Consider the following 17,520-nt stretch of genomic DNA (forward strand, 5'->3'; position numbering starts at 1 on the left):
AGAAAGTATTTTCTGCTCAAAGGCTCTATTTTTGCCAAAGAACTTCTCAAAACAATTAGACATTTTGACATTTTAACATGTTATTGTGAACAACTTACGTAAACTGAAAAGACTACATCCTTCTAGTATCCTTTAAAATTTGACAGGTACTGTGGAAAAATTGAAGTTTGTATTTTGGAGTCTTACCTAACTATAGGCAATTTGGTGAACGGAACAGGAGGTAGCTTCAAACCATCTGGAAGAGTGATGAATTCCATTGTACCAGGGCATTTCGCTGTGTAGCTTTCCAGGCTCTGTGTTACATCTTTCTTTTCTAGAAAATAAATTTGTTTAAAATAAAATTAAAAAACAATTTCAAACTTAGATGCACTAAAAGTTTAAAATGAAGTTATAACTTGAAGTTCTATTTGTCTTTCTGTATTTATACAAAGTAACTCTAATGGATTGCCAACGAATTTTTGCATACAATGCCTAGAGTTACGCTCCAGAAACCTTAATGGATGGATCAAATATAATTAAGTCATCAAACAAGACAGTTTTCTGGATTTTTCAGAAATTTTAAAGTGACAGTCTATACCTACTTTTGTTAATTTTTTCATTGTCAAAATAAAAATTTCTACAGTTTATCTAGTACATCTACATATCCAACACAATTGGCTTTAAGCATGTTAAGGTTATTAACTGTTATGTGAACAAGTCCTGCTCTGAAACATTAGATTAAGGCAAAGAAGAGAAAAATTACTTGTGGTGTTACCTTGTGTTAACTAATTACCTAATTTTTAATATAATTGTACTATGTTATGCTACTAAATCATAAGAACTGGTAAGAAAACTTTTATTTGGTTTTGCTTAAAAATACAAACAAACATTATCTGGGTTACCTTCAATAACATATAATAAACGCTTATGAATTTTATCCAACAACTGTTTTCAACATGGTATACATGGTTTCTCCAGAAAAAAATGTATGTCTGGAAATACATGGTTGCCCTGGTTTCAGCGGGGATGGACTTAATTATCTTCTTAGGAGCTAATGCGGTGCTGTGTTTTGGCTTTGGCATGAGACTTTGCAGTTCCTCAGGCCTTGCTAGCAAAAAGGCTGGAGGGGCACAAAGAATTGGGAGGGGACACAGCCAGGCCAGCCGACCTGAACTAGCCAAAGAGGTATGCCATACCATGGGATGTCACTTGTGGTATATGTACCTGGGGGGTTGGCCGGGCGGATCATTGCTCAGGGACTGGCTGGACATCGGTTGGCAGGTGGTGCGCAGTTGCATTGTGCACCACATGTTTCTTTCGTCCTTTCCCTCTGGATTTTATTCTTTCCCTTCCTTTTTTCATTACAACTGTTATTGTCATCATTGTTATTATTGTTCTTTCATTTTTATTCTGCTTCAATTATTAATTTGTTCTTATCTCAGCCCTCAAGTTTTACATTCCAACTCTCCTTCCCATCTCTCTGGGTGAAGGGAGAGTGAGCAAGCGGCTGCATGGTACTTAATTACCAGCCGGGGTTAAACCATAACAATGGCCTGAACACAGTTATATTTCTCTGATCAAAGGGGAGCCTGTGAATGGAAAGAAGCCTGAGAGTGCATGTTTAGAGGAGAGAATGAAATAGCTGAAAAAATCTTACACCTATATGGTTTTAAAGCACAGTGAACATTCCTCCATATATGTGCTACCAATAAAAATAACTATCCAGCAACTACACTGTTTCTAGAAAATACTTCAGAGATCAAAATACTCAATGATAAAACAAAATAGAAAAGGGAGCAGTCACAGCAAATACTGCTTTCAAAAAAAACTGCTTAGACAAGTGTATTTGGTTTATGCAGCAAGGTTTTTGTAGCAAGGGGTGCTGTAGGGGTGGCCTTTGAGAGAAGAGACCAGGAGTAGCTCCATGTGAGAGAGAGTCAGTTCCAACCAACTCCAAAACGAACCTGCTGCTGCCCAGAGCTGGGCCTATCAGCTATGCTGGTGGCACCTCTGTAATAACATATTGAAGATAGGGTAACAAATGCTGCATAGCAGCTGTGAGAGGAAGGAATGAGAAAACTGTGAGAAACATACCCTGTAAACCATGCCACTGCCCAAAACACCACCTTGGGCCTTGAAAGGCACAGACATCCACTGATGTTTGTGCTGCCCACATCAATCCAGCTTAGTTTGTAAGCTTCTAAGGCCATGACTCTTTCAAAGCAAATAAACATTGATTTTAATCACCTTCGCTGAAACTAATGCCAAGTAACTGAAATATTGCCTTGCTGGTGTCTGTGCTTCACTGAACTGTCTCGAGCCACTCACCACCTTCTATGTGCATGCAGGAAACATCTCCAAAAACACATTATTAGACATACACATACACTCAGATGAGCATAGCACAGCCAGGATTTGTACTTCAAGACTGTGTATTTTCATACAAAATTTCAGGCTACAGCATTCAGGTTGTTATTTGCCATGTTACATAAGCAAGGGCGCATGGTATGAGTAGAAACCACTGAGATGGAAAGCATCGCAGCTACCAAGAATGATGAAGACAACACTACAGTATGCGCTTAATTCTGCTTGAAACCACAGGTCTGTCATTCTGGAGAACCAGCTTTTATTTCCTAGTGTGAAACACTGCCAATTACTGTATTCAAAGAAAGCATGCCGCCACTTGAGAAATAATTTGTTTATTGATTTTAGGGTCACATTTTTATTTCACACTAGAAGCTCAGCATGCTTTCTGCAAAGACAAGGCTAAAACAAGACATTTTTCTATGCTGACATTGTATGAAACGCAGTTTAAAGCATGCTGTTGCCAAGCCAGCAGCTGTATTACTTTTTATTTAGCACTGCACCTCAGCAGAGATGCTAAAGGAATCTACATCAATAGGACATACCAAGAAGCATTCACAATGCATAAGAGCAAGAGCTGTATAATCTTGCCTGAGAGCCACTTCTGCAAGCAAGTGTTGGAGCCTTTCTCCCTTGACTGAGCACCTCTGCCACCTGACCTCTTGGCTGTGAATCAACAATACAAACTTCTCTACTTAGTCAAATTTGCAAAGCCTGTAAGTGCCAAAAACCTGCTACAAAGTACTACTTTCAAACAGCTCTGAATTCTCCTAGCATCTGCCTGGTGTCTTTGTGTTTTGACACAATCAGAAATTTCAAGAACCTCCTGGGAGGATCTATTCAACTACTAAGTCTCCTGACCCATCGTTTAGAAGACTGCGATTGAAACTCTTATCACTGGTACTTCTCTTTTAAAAGATATAGAAAACAGCTACTCTGGGAGGTCTTTACCCACCTAGCCTCTTCATGCTTGTATACCTCAGCAGGAAAGCACTTGATCCTTTGACCTGTGAACTCACCTCAACAGCTTTAAAAGCCTGCAATGCAGCTGGAAACACTACTGGATACTCTTGTGTAGTTATTACAGAGGCTCATTTATTGAGTGAGAAATGATGGGTTATTTTCTCATCTGGAATAACTACATTCGTTAATTATTTTTTGCTCCAGTTTCTCTACAGACTTATTGCAAGATCAGGATCATAGAACAGCTGCAACAAAGTAGAACAGCTAAACGGAGCCATAGTCTGTACTGCCACTCAAGCACAAACTTTGCAGTCTGTTCAGTACAGCCTCGTAGTACAATTTCCTCATTTCACAACAAATTGTTTTCATTACTTTGGGCTGCTTCTGACAGCTAAAAATTCTGCAAGACCACCAGTATTCTTGGTAATGTTTTCCTGAACTACTTCACATTAACACAATGAACATTGGTTTTGTCCCAAAGCTCCTTCAAACCTTCTAGTAAGAGATCACAAAAATCAGAAAGCTTTGGTTGCACAGCTAGAAACCATTTGTGACTGGAAAGCTACTAAATGAAAAAAAAGAAAAGATAGTTTTACAATCATGTTTCACATAATATTATTTCACAATAACCAGCCATTGAAAAAAATCAGACAGGGACAGGAAAGAAGGCCAGTGTCGTGGTTTAACCCCAGCCGGCAACCAAGCACTGTGCAGCCACTCGCTCACTCCCCCTCACCCAGAGGGATGGGGAGGCGAATCAGAAAAGAATGTAAAACTCAAGGGTTGAGATAAGAACAATTTAATAGGTAAAGCAAAAGCCACACACACAAGCAAAGCAAAGCAGGGAATTCATTCCCCACTCCCCATGGGCAGGCAGGAGCTCAGCCACCCCCAGGACAGCAGGGCTCCAGCACCTGTAACGGGTACTCGGGAAGACAAACGCCATAATGCCAAATGTCCCCACCTTCCTTTTCGTTCCCCCAGTTTATATACTCAGCATGATGCCATATGGTATGGAATACCTCTTTGGTTAGTTCGGGTCACCTGTCCTGCTGTGTCCCCTTCCAATGTCCCGTGTCCCTCCAGCCCTCCGGCTGGCAGGGCCCAAGGAACTGAAAAGTCCTTGATTTGGTATAAACATCACCCAGCAACAACTAAAACCATCAGTGTCCTATCAAAGTTGTTCTCACACCAAATCCAAAACACAGCCCTGCACCAGCTACTAAGAAGAAAATTAACTCTGTCCCAGCTGAAACCAGGACAGTCAGTTATAGACTTAACATTTTTAAGCACTTCAGTAACCATGATTTAATGGTATCACACAAACAGTATTCCATGCCTTGGCCGGTTACAAAGAAAATTAGAAGAACACAATTGCTATAACTGTATGTCTTAGCTCTTCAATATTAGAAGAAATTTAAAGTATCTGTACCTGGGCTCAGTCAGTACCCATTAAAAACTAAATTAAATATTAAAAATAACAATTAATTTTTGTTCTCTGGCAAACAACTGGTTGATCTCATTCAGATCAAGTCATTATGTCCCTTGCAGAACAACCTACAGCAAGGTAGAATGAAGAAAGGGAACATTTTATGTCTGACCTGCCAATTACACTGGAAGACAAACAACTTTGTGTTTCCTTATGCAACTTGCTCAAATGTTGAAAAAGCAAGTTGGGAAACAGCCAGCCAAAAGCCTTCTGACTTCAATTTTCCTCTAGTGCTAAGCCCAAAAGCAATGTTTTAACGAAAAACCCTAGTGCCTGGGGTTCTTTGTGCTGGCTGAGCTTTTCCTTCCCCCTTGAAAACAGCAAATAGTGTTCACAAAGGAGAAGTTCGAGGAGACCTTCTGCTGCAGGCAGCCCCTGAGAAATGGCAGCCAGCTGGCCTACCCAACGCTCTCAGGAACAGTCTCAAATATCTCCTTGATAAATTATTAGTAACACATAACAAGACAGAAAAGTCAGCCTGACAGAAGAAAAAGCAAAAGTAGTTTCTCCACCCAGAAACACAGATATTTCCTTCACACACACACACACAAAAAAACCCTACCTCCACCACACCAAAACCAAGAAAGATAAAGAAAATTGCTTGGTGAGCCGTTTTAGAACTAAAGGAGAAAAAGTCAGCATCTGCTGCCAGGGAGATCTTCAGCATCACCCTGCCATCAAGATGCAGTGTATTCTTTAAACTATAGAATTTCAAAAAGGCCATAGAACATGTTAAGACCCTCACAAAGGCTTAAGTAGAAATTGAGTATTCATTGACAGTAACAACTACAAACTTCTTCTCTTGAAGTTAATCACTAGAGTAAAGCATGTATGCAAAAGTCTTCACAAGCTTTCAGGTAGTCCCTCAGCTCTAGTTTCGGATAGGTGCAGACGGGCTGTAAACATCCTATTTGTACTCAGTGTATCACTCTTCACTACCACAAGCAAGCTAATGTCGTAAGTGAAGCACCTTAGCAAGGCTTGCATTATCAGTCCTCTAATTCAGTATCTCAGTTGTTTAATTCAGCAGAACAGAGAAGGCCACCTCTAATTTGCAGGCAAGCACCACCTGTTTTTCCATTACATTAAGTCTGATATATATTAGATGACAGTATTTTCTACAGGTTTAGTAAACAACATCTCTAATATTTTTCTGAAAAATCCATGGAGCAAGTAAACATGACTTCAAATTGCAATAAACCTCAGCATTTAGCAACATTTTCACACTGCCCTGATCAGCCACATTTCAGGCTCCTATCTATATTCTTAAGTTATCGGTTAGACAGGAAGCACACACAGGCTGCTGACTGGCTAACTGGATGACAATATGACCAAAGCAAGTGAGAATTAATGGTCTTTTCTTCTTTGCCTCCTCAGGGCACCGTTAGTATCTACTTTTTCTGTGTATAAACCGGTGTCATGAAACTGGCACAAAATTAATATCTCTAATCTGTTCTCCAAACCACATTTTGTCAATAGACTCAAAAGCCATTTTTACTGAGAAAACAAGAAAGGCACCAGCAGACAGCATATTATATGACTCTTTCTTTGGAAAATCAAGCAAAATCTGTAAATAAACATACTGAAGATTAAAATTAATAAAATTAGTTTGACAAGGAAAAGAGGAGGAACAACAAGAAAATAATCAATGCTACCCAGAGAGCTAGACCTACTGTCATGAACAGATGGTCATGAACTATAGAAAAGAAAGTGGCTCCATCCACACAGAGGAGAGAATGAGAGCAAAAGAATTCAGTTATTTGTTGTGTAATAGCTCACCTTTGGAAAACAATTTATTAGCTTTACCACTAACTTTGCAGGAAGAAGAGGGGAAGAAGATAATCTTTTCCACATAAATAAAAATAGAATAGTTGTCTGTTAGAAGCTGAAGGTTTTCTACTTCTAAGACAATCACCACAGAGAGAGAGAATGGGAAGAGACTGACTAAACACATCAGGGTCTTCTATTACAAGATTTTTAATAATTATGTGAAATGTTTACACATTAAGTCACAGACAGTTTGAAATTCACAGCTACCACAAAAATATTTTTAGTTACAAGTCTCATTAAAAGTTGACATAGCTGAAGTTGAAGTTCAGAAACATGGCATTAAAATGTCAGTATCTAGTTCTCCACCATATCTGAGAACTTCAGATGTCCATATATTTTGAATACTATAAAACTATTTTGTACATACAAAATCAGTATGTAAACCACTAAACAACATTTTTTTTTCATGTTAAGAAATACCAGAAGACCTACCATAAAGTGGAGCAAATTAAGCATCGATAGTTTCCATAATAATAAAAACAGTTAAGGAGTGCTCCAAAGCTGCTTCTGAGTAAAGTAGGCTTTGTAAAAATCTGCAGATACAATGGCATAACTGTTACACACATCTGATTTTGTATTTTGGGTGGAAGAATCATGGAGACAGAAGATGGCAAGAACACCACACTCATTTCTGTGAGACACTTTTTCCCTGATAAAGTATTATGCAAAGTCACAGAAATTTGGCCAGACAGGATTATCATGATTCAAAGTTTCAATGCCTCCACTGGCACAGAGAAGAGACTCTTGCTTGAGAACAGGACAGTGTAATAGTTTAAAAAAAAAAAAAACCTAGACAACTGTCTGAAAACTTAAAATAAAAACATGTCAGCTCTCTACTAATACATTGTTGAGTTTTCCCATCCTTTTGAAAAAAAATTTCTTCGGTATCACTCCTAGATCTTACTCTTCTTTTCTTAGCACATCCAACCATATTCAATGGACATCATATGGGTAATTCACCAAAGAACATTGATAATCCTCTTTTAAACATGAATATTTCTTTTTATATATAAAATGCTACTTCCAGTAGCAGGCTTGATTCCAGTGCCTTCATTTGGATTTAGGCTAAAGAGAGCAGTATTGTTAAGTGTCATATAAAATTATTTGAATTTTAGTGATAGAGCACCTCCTAAAATAAGTTTCCTTCAGTACAAAACTATTAGCTCTTAAAAATGCAGCACAAATTCTTCATATTGCCAATTAAAGCATGTCTTCCCCCAAGGATTCTTTTTTTTTCTGGAACAAAAATAATGCTCAACTTGTCTTCACTTGAACACTTGTACCTTTTCCCTCACTTAATCAAATCAAGCTTCTTCAAAAGTGAGAGGTATAAGATACCAATTTTGAGCTAAAGCTCAAAAATTTCATTCTGTTCCTGAAATACCTCAAACAAATTAATAGGGAACTTATGTCATAAAGAAATGTACTTTTTCATTGTAATGATTGATATTCTGCTTCATGTTAAGAATCTGGATATGCTATCGGCTGGAGGTTTTGTCTGTACCTTATCAACACACAAGTCTAAACAAAGGTAAATCATGTGTGAACAACTTTCAAGTTTGTTTATAATGCTAGGCAATTTGGATCAGTCTTCATTTTATTCCCAAGACATTATTTTTTCTTTCATATAACATATGACTTAAACTGTTGGTCTTTACACTTTTTGCTGCACAAATTAATGTAAATCTTTTATCGCTGTTGCTACTTTACTCAGTCTCATTTATTTATTCCCTTAAAAAAAATTCACTGAATTAGGATCGGAACCAGAGTTACTCAAGGAACACAAGGATAAGCAAATCATTATTTGAAATAGATAAGCATGTATAAGTATTGTGATTTTCCTCAGAGCAACCTTCACTTTCTACATAGTCTAAAAGACATGTATTTCAGGAAAATAAATTACACCTTCTTAAATAAAGCAGTTTGAGTGAAGTTACTAAATAAGCTAGTTTATCTCTAAGAAGTACCAGTTCCAGAGAGAGATTTTAAAAGAATTAAACAAGCCCAGAGACTTTTACCCTGCTGCTACTATTTTGAAACTTTAAAAAAAAAAAATGGGGGGGGGAGGGGGAGGGGTAGGTATAAAAACCAGGGGTAAGTGTTGCAGATAAACTCCCAGGAACATCAATATATAAAAGTGCTGAAGTCTTCTACGCAACTGAAGAAAACACAGAACTAGATGAAAAGCAGCAAAATTAATGGTACTGCAATGAATACGAAGAGTTAAGTGGCTTCTAAGAAGCTTCCTTCTACTTCATGTGCAATCTCAACAGTCTTTTATTACAATGTCAAAAAGCATTTACATTCAAGCTTTTTTTAAAATATATTCATTCTTATAGCATATTGTGCCACTGCTATACATAGAGAACACGAGATGAAAAGTCCGTTCGATTACATATATATAGATATATATACACACACACATACAATATTTTATATATACGTACACAGGTAAGATACAGCACTATGCTGAAGCTGTAAAAAGACTTCCAATTAATGACTAAGAACCCACCACACTACTATAAATATTCCCTGGTGATTATATTGCAGTTTTCAGTCTACATCCTCAAATCAGTTAATTTTAATATTAGATGACCAATCAAACTAGCCCCCTTTTGAAAGATTCATTAGTTAAGCAAAAACTTGCAGGTACTTTGTCAACTAAAATACAGTGCAGTGCATCACAACCAGTTCATTAGTGTCAGTTCAGTAAACCTCACTTCAACTCAGAAGTTTACTCAAGTTTTAATTTGCATTATATTCTCTATTCAGTCTGATTAAAGCGTCATTCTTTTCAGGCCTTGAAATGAGTAACTTTTACCTTTCTAAAAAATTCATTTGCACACTATAGAGGATCCTAGGGGAAATGCTGTCCTAATTTAAACACAGTATTTGGGAATAATGTTCCTTATGGCTATAAAACATTGTAAAGTGGTGACAGGCCATGCCTATACTATCAAGTATTGCAGCACAAAAGGAGAGAAGCTATAGAGCAAAGCAGTTGGTGCCTACATTAATGCAGACCTGCGAGGTTTACAACACAGGATCTCTTACTTTCATCTCTCAAGAAATGATAGCACAATCAAGCGTACTCTAGGAACTCTTCTAAATAATCCTGGCTCAGCAACGAATTGTGATACTGCCATTTTTGCCCATTTCCTAATAGCTTACAACTGTTTTGAAAAGCAAAAGCCACCTGATTAATAATGTCTTTCCTCAACTATACAATCTCATTGACTTCTTGTTTCTTTCTATCTTTTCTAATAAATAATTTATGTACCAAAAGGGATTTTTTTTTTTATTTCAGCAATACTGTATCAACTAAATTGCACTCATTTAAATGCTCCTTCATTCCTTGGAAATAAGTCACACTCCAAAGATCTTCCAATTCCTTCCCATTAGATCACAATTACCCATAAGCCTATTACTATTTGTTAGTTTCTTGTAATTTACCCAGTACAGATGAAAAACCTACTGAACTCCAGATGGGTTCAAAGGATGAAATTTGGTTTACTTTCATTCAAGAGAAGCATCAAGGGTCAGGAACAGGTGCAGACACTTTGTCACTACTGAGATAGCCACATATGTGTAAAGGCAGTAATGAATCTTGTCACAACAATCACTGGGATGGCCAGGATCATCAAGATGACTAGGATGCAGACGTCTACACTGAAGACACACTCACCTCAGAAGAACTTCCAGCCCTCTCTGAACTCTTTAAAAAAATGCAGATGCATTTGCCATTTGTAATTTTAAAGTGAGAACGAAGACAACTTAAGCAATCCATTAACTGCAACTCTTAGTAGTTCAACTATTTAATTTTAAAATTCTTTTAGCATCTTCGAACCTCATGTGGTACCTGAAATATATTACTACTCATTTTACAGTTCAGATCACTCCCCACCATAAATCATTTCTAATTAGACTTTGAAAGAATTCCACAGATTTATTGTCTGTAGAGGAAGTACCAAGCCTCAGCAGGCCTCCTGCTTCTGATACGTTTGAAGTTATTAGCCTTCACGAGTTCAGCAAGCTATGCCTCAAAATCTTCTCTGGGCTTATGTCCTGGTCAATCCCTGCCCTCCCTTTATCAGGTTTGACATTCCCTGCTACTTTCTATGTTTGGATACAACATCCACTTCTATACAGTAAACTTTTTTTTTCTCTCCGTATCACATTTATTTTGCTAACTACCCTTATTTTTTTCATTATTTTTTTATTTTAACAGAGGAATACACTTAATGAGAATCTACCATGACATCTTTAAGCAGTCTCCAGCTACCAGCAAACATACTACTCCTTTTAAATTTCTTCTAATTAGTTTCTTTTCTTTATCTCCTCCTTTCAAAGTTTAGTACTACTGTCAAGGTGGTTTGCTTATTTTAACACCAAGCAACCATATTCATTTATCCTACGTTTTATTTCTAATACTTATAAACTTGTTTCCTGTGGCCTAAATATGAAGAATAGGAATATAAAAGAGGAGCAGCATATGGGAATCGGCAGGAGGAATGGCAAACAGAGGGGAGCAATGGGGAGCAACCAGCTCAAACTAAAAAATACGCTGAAGCTCTCACGAACACTTGCTACAGCAATATAAACAGGGAAAAAATGAGAAAGTCATAGCAAGACATAAAGAAGACAACACGATACAGCTAGGTGAACATACAGTAACAAGTTGCTCGAGCTGTCCCTCAAAACAAGAGGTGGTTTTAAATTATTCCACGCTCTAGAGCAACAGCAATTATTTATAGGTTTATAGGTTATTCTTTTCCATTTCTCCAGTGAAATGCAATTGAGTCAAATCTGTGCAGGGAAGTTAACTCACAAAGTGCCCATACAGCTTGATTTCATCTTCCCAAGTGTTGGGTGGAAATTCAAGACAGTGTTTTAAGTAAAGATCCTCAGAAATTGAGTCAGGTCTTTACTGCTGCCAATGTAGGCTTGGCAGAAGGGTTAGACTTAAGGGCATTTACACATTTTATTTTGGTCTAGTTGACAATTTTTACAACCCCTGTTTAATATTCTTATTTCCTGTATTTCCACACAGCAATTTGAAATTTAAGTATCACCAAGTGAATGTATATGCAATCTGTTCTATAAATAAAAATGTCTGTAAAATACTGCATAGTTTCCTCTTTCAAGCTGTGAGATAGAAACGTATATTTTAAGAGTTGCCAGGCACCACGTCTGACATCATCAAATTATGATCAGTCCAGGCTTAACCATAATTCCTAAAGGTAAACAAGGTGTGGGGATTTTTTATTATTATTTTTTTTCTTAGATCAAGCTCATCACTTCTTTGCAAAAGGCACAGACCTCACGCCAGCAGTTGACGGGGCAGTTGACATATCAGCCATCACCTGAGCACAGCAGTCTTGAAAGGAGGATGAAAAGGTTCTGAAAGCAATCTCAGATTACTGGCATGCGGTCCCTGGTCCTCCAGCTACCAACAACTCTAAGCTGTCAAGGCATCAAAGTGGTCTGCCCAGCCAACACTGACAAGTCCATCACAACCGATCTGGAGGATATGGGGAACTGAAATAGCATTCAGCATAAATTCTGGCAAAAAATCTTCATCAGGGAGAATGATCTCAGCACAGGCTAAGAATAAGCACCTTCTGGAAGACGAGAGACTGTTTTCAGGAGGAAACAGCCTGGAGCCAAACTTAACAAACCTCTAAGGTTTGCATGGCATGGATCAACATCTCAAATTATTTCAAAGTGCCAAGCAATAGCCAGTACTGCAGGAGGGATAGAATCCTGCCTCTCTGGAGTTCAGAATCACACTAATGAAATTTAGATAACTAGGGATATTTCTGAAAATTCAACCCAGGACATTTGAAAGTAACAAAAACCTTTTTCTTAGGTAGAGCTATGTTTTCATCATCCCAGTGACCAAGCGCAGGCATGGCATGCAGTTGCTATCTGAGATGGACCAGAAAAACAACTCCTCACCAAATAATAAATCTCAGGCACTCCATGGCACTTCCTATGCAGTGCCTGTATGGAAATACACGAAGTAGGTATACTTCATGAAAATCAAAATCCACACACAGAGATCCCTCCTAACAGAAACTGATGAATTCTGTTGATAAGGTTTGCTTCTGGAGATAAAATACTCAGCTACAGCAAGGAAAGCCCCTAAGTCATGCATCACATGCAGGACCTGGTCTGTCCTCTGATTAAAAAGAAGTGTCATAACAAGTTACGTCTTTCACTAAAGAGTTCATGTTTTTCGACAGAACAATGACTGTGGCCAGGGTGACGAGTATCCACTCTGGGGAGGGCATGCCTCTAACAAAGAAGTATTTGGAATGAAGCCCAGGATAACATTTTTAGTTTGCTAGGGCTAAAACAAATTTCTTCATGACATCAGCAAGTCCAGAAGAGGGCCACAAAGATGATCAGAGGGCTGGAGTGCCTCTCCTGTGCAGGCAGGCTGAAAGAGTTGGGGCTGTTCAGCCTGGAGCAGAAAAGGCTCCGAGGAGACTTTATTGCAGCCTGCCAGTACCTAAAAGGGTCTACAAGAAAGCTGGAGAGGGACTTTTTACAAGGGCCTGTAGTGATAGGACAAGGGGGAATGGCTTTAAACTGAAAGACAGGAGATTTAGGTTAGATATTAGGAAGAAATTCTTTACTGTGAGGGTGCTGAAGCAGTGGAACAGGTTGCCCAGAGAAGCTGTGGATGCCCTATCCCTGGCAGTGTTCAAGGCCAAGTTGGACGGGGTTTTGAGTAACAGGGTCTAGCTGAAGGCATCCTTGCCCATAGCAGGGGAGTTGGAACTAGATGATTTTCAAGGTCCCTTCCAACCCAAACCATTCTTTGATCAGTAGAAAGATAAGTAAGCTAAAACTGTTCAAAACCTTATACTCAATGAGTAGAGAAGCCCTGATGACCGGACCAGCAAAACTGGAACAAGTGTATCTTATTTGTGAAGCTGCCAGGTATTTTGTGGTCATGCCTGCGGAACTTAGCCCATTTATTTTTGGTCTCTGCTGCTGCTGAAAACACTGAAGCTAAAGGTCATCACAGAAAGGTTCTGAATTGCATGATAGCCGCTATTCTGTCTTTCTGATGCTGAAAGTTAAACATGTACATACACAAGAGGCCACGTGGCCGTTCTCCAGATTGTTAGCCAACACTGTTCTGTTTCTAAAGACAGTACTCATGTTAATCTAGGGAATAATTAGAGCAGCAGAACAGACATTTTGAGACACCAAAGGCCATGCTAATGCTGAAATAGTACCCGTGCTGACAATGCAGTTGGCTAGAGAAGCACCTGAAATGTCCCCAAGAAAGCTCAATCACGTAGGCTGCATCCAAAATTCATAACCATGATTGAGAGAAGAAAAAATAAGAAACCATGTCACTTGTTTCGTTACCTTTGCCTGTTGACTATTCAGGACCAACAGTGTCAAAAGGCCAACATACACATTGATTGTAGCCTTCACAATCTCAACCCCCTGGCCAAATTGCTTTGGGAACCAACCTCTGTCCTAAAGTCTTGGTAACAGCGGATGCAGCTGGAATGAACAGTGGTGTCCAATGATATAGGAATCAACTACACACAGGAATGACAGGAAAGCACTGTAGGACGTTTTAGGAAGTACTTCTAGATATTGTTCTCTCCATCACCTACTGTCACTCACCTGAAGAATAAAGACATCCAAAACACTGGTCAACAGGTGCAAAATGAAGAACAGCAGGCATGACAGTTGGAAACCTACTGAATGTCTGAAAGAGTGTAAGCATGCAGGGGTGACAGACATACTCGGAATTTCTGTCTGGACAGTCACATTTCAGTAATAGCTATTCCCAAGCAGCTCTGTGTTTAGACGGGCCTTAATAGATGAGCTAACTCAAGAATCATTTGCACACAATACAAATCACAGTGCTTCTAAATAGTGTGAATATTATCAGTAAAGATCCATAATAAAATACTGGGTTTTTTTTCCAAGTATCTGACCTTACCCAATGTGACCTGTACCCATAGTGTTCTGTTTCAAAAAGCATTATGTAAAAGAGAGAGATTTAATTCCAAGTAACTTTGCAATTGCACATTTTAATTCTTATTTAAAGAAAGAGGGATTCTCAAGGGCTTGTTAAAACATAATGGCTTGAGATTAGAGCGCTTTTATGCAGAATTTGGTGCCTCTTTTTGCTAAGCAGAAAACTGCATTTTACATATTTATGTAACTAAACAGCTTAATTTTAAATGAGACTCTTAGCTTCCATGTTGTTAAAATAGTGATTGACATCTCCCATTTATTTGATGATACTTTTTATTCAGATTTACCAGGCTGTGTGGTTGGAAATGTAATTCAAGTAAGCATATATGGAAGTTGTATTTTAAAATAATTATCAAGTGTCATTCCATTAAAGTAAGAAAATTTTGTTTTAAAACACAAGCCAATTTTGACTATTTTGTGTTACGTTAATAGAATCAAGAGCTTCTAATTAATAGATCTTTCATTGTAACTACTAAATCTCATCTTCTGAACTTGAAGTGAAGAAGAAATCCTTTTTTTCCTGTTTTCTGAAGTCCCAGTATTTCACCTTCATCCGAACTAGTAAATGAACAGAATTAGATTGAGGGACTAGAACAAGAGAATATTCCTTTTTTGTGTCTAGAGGCAGCTAATCCTGAGACAAAAAGAACTAGAAGATTAAGTTCCAATGCCAAATATTTAGCTGGTAACCTTCTTTCAGCTTGGAGTTTTCACTTTATTTGTTCTGGTTTTAAAGATGATCTGCAAACTACCTGAATCTTAAATACAAGTGTAGGATTTAACATATATTATCAATTACAAGCTTTAAAAATAAGAAGTTTATTTGATTTAAGAAAAACCACATGCAGGTAAAAACTTAGTTTTAAAAAGAGTGAATTCTCCTCTACCTAGTAACTAGTAACTTGGCAACTTTCTATGCAGAAAAAAAAAAAATTAGCATTCTTGAACTGCAATGCTACTGTATTACTTCAGTTTCCTAATTGAAACATTACCTGGTTAAGAAAACCTGGAAGTTTCAGTCATGTGATTATCAGAGAAGAATACAAATTACACAACTTCAGAAGTTCATAATATAAGGGAAACAGTTCACCAACTTAAAGTAGCATAATCCTATGCATTCAAATCATCTTATCATAGAATTGTTTAAGTTGGAAAAGACCTTTAAGATCATCAAGTCCAACTGTTCACCCAGCACTGCCAAGTCCACCACTACACCATGCCTCGAAGCACCACACCCACACGTCTTTTAATACCTCCAGGGACGGTGACTCAATCACTTCCCTGGGCAGCCTGTTCTAAGGCTTGACAACCCTTTTCAGGGAAAATTTTTTTCTCAAATATCCAATCTAAACCTCCCGTAGCACAACTTGAGGCCATTTCCTCTTGTCCTATCACTTTTTACTGGAGAGGAGAGACCAACACCCACCTTGCTACAACCTCCTTCCAGGTAGTTGCAGAGAGCAGTAAGGCCTCCCCTGAGCCTCCTTTTCTCTAGGCTAAACAACCCCAGTTTCCTCAGCACTCTTGCTTTTGTCCTTTATTTACTACAATCCAGCGTTGAAGGGATTTTGTTTATTTTTTCCTAACGTTCTGATATTTTAAAAAGAACTATAAATTTAAAGTAATTTTCTGTGCTAAACGGACCCTTGCACAATATACACAATACCCATCTAAGAAGAATTACAAAAAGATTACAAGCCAGAAATACATTTCTGGCACTGTCATCCACACTTTAGCTAGTTTGGAACACCACTAACCAACCGTGTCTGAGAAACACGCTATCAATAAAAGACTTCCAACACAACAGCAAGTTCTATTTTGGATGTCTTCAGGAGAGGAGGAGAAAAAGATCCAGCTACTTTTTAAACACATTGGAGAACATTTAGTTTGACTTTTCAAAGACACTAAACATCACAATTACCATAGTTCTAACGAAACGGGAAGCTTTACTTATATAACGTCTGCAGACAAGAAATATAAAAGTTGCTTCTCTTAAGATTTCAAACCCTTTTAGGATTAGGGAATAGCAATATCATATGTGCACATGCACAGCAGAAGAGCTTAAAACCTTGTTTTCAGCCAAATTTTCCATACATAAATCAATGACGTTTCACTAAAAGTCCTGGGAAATCCAAGGACCTTTTGACAGCAAATAAGATCTACAGACAGAAAGGTAATTTATTCCAATTTATCAGTTCTCTCAGTTACTCTCCTTCCTGCACTACTGATTTGAGCCACTAAACAGATGGAATTCACTGGCAGGCAAAAACCTAAAGCTCACTAGCCAAGCTCTTTGCTGTAGGAGTCACCACGGAGAAATCTTTGGCCATAACAAAAGGAGAAAAATGAAAAAAACGATACCATTTTACACCCATCCTCTCTATTGTGAAGATGGCAATAACTGAAAAACAGGCACTTTTAACCTAGCTTACTGTGAATCAAAAAATATTTAACACCTTTCATTACTAGCTCAGTTTCAACTTGGGTGATAAAAAAAAATATTTGAAATAGTTTTCCTAAAAAACATAAGACAAACATAACAGTGTCACTTTTTGGTTTTCCATGCGATTTTGTAAATACTTCATGGCCCTCCCTTGCAAAAGGTCCTCACATACGTCATTACCATTCTTGAAAATCATCTATAGACACGTTCACTCCATCCTCATCCACTGACAAATTTAATAAATCCCACTGAAATTTATTGCTGAATTAAAGAAATTTTGTTTTAAAGAAGCCACAGAAACTTACAGAAACTTAAGCCTACTGTTCTAGTTAAACTGTTTAATTCCATTGTGTTCAGCTGCTACAAGTTCATTGTCTCAAGTACAGAAACAAGGATGCCTACTTGTATTTTGTACCCACTATATGAATGTTTCATCAGA

General features: G+C 37.9%; 1 protein-coding gene across 7 annotated transcripts in view; it reads right to left on the reverse strand.

Annotated features, from left to right (window-relative positions):
• TRAPPC9 (trafficking protein particle complex subunit 9) overlaps positions 1–17,520 on the reverse strand; it is a 508,634-nt gene that overhangs the window by 456,128 nt on the left and 34,986 nt on the right. For all 7 annotated transcript variants that reach the window (XM_056330195.1, XM_056330194.1, XM_056330196.1 and 4 more), the window contains one exon: positions 187–313. In XM_056330195.1, coding sequence (XP_056186170.1) covers positions 187–313 — 127 coding nt within the window. The remainder of the gene's footprint in view (positions 1–186; positions 314–17,520) is intronic.

The sequence above is a fragment of the Falco biarmicus genome, chromosome 3, assembly GCF_023638135.1.
Source record: "Falco biarmicus isolate bFalBia1 chromosome 3, bFalBia1.pri, whole genome shotgun sequence".
NCBI lineage: Eukaryota > Metazoa > Chordata > Aves > Falconiformes > Falconidae > Falco > Falco biarmicus.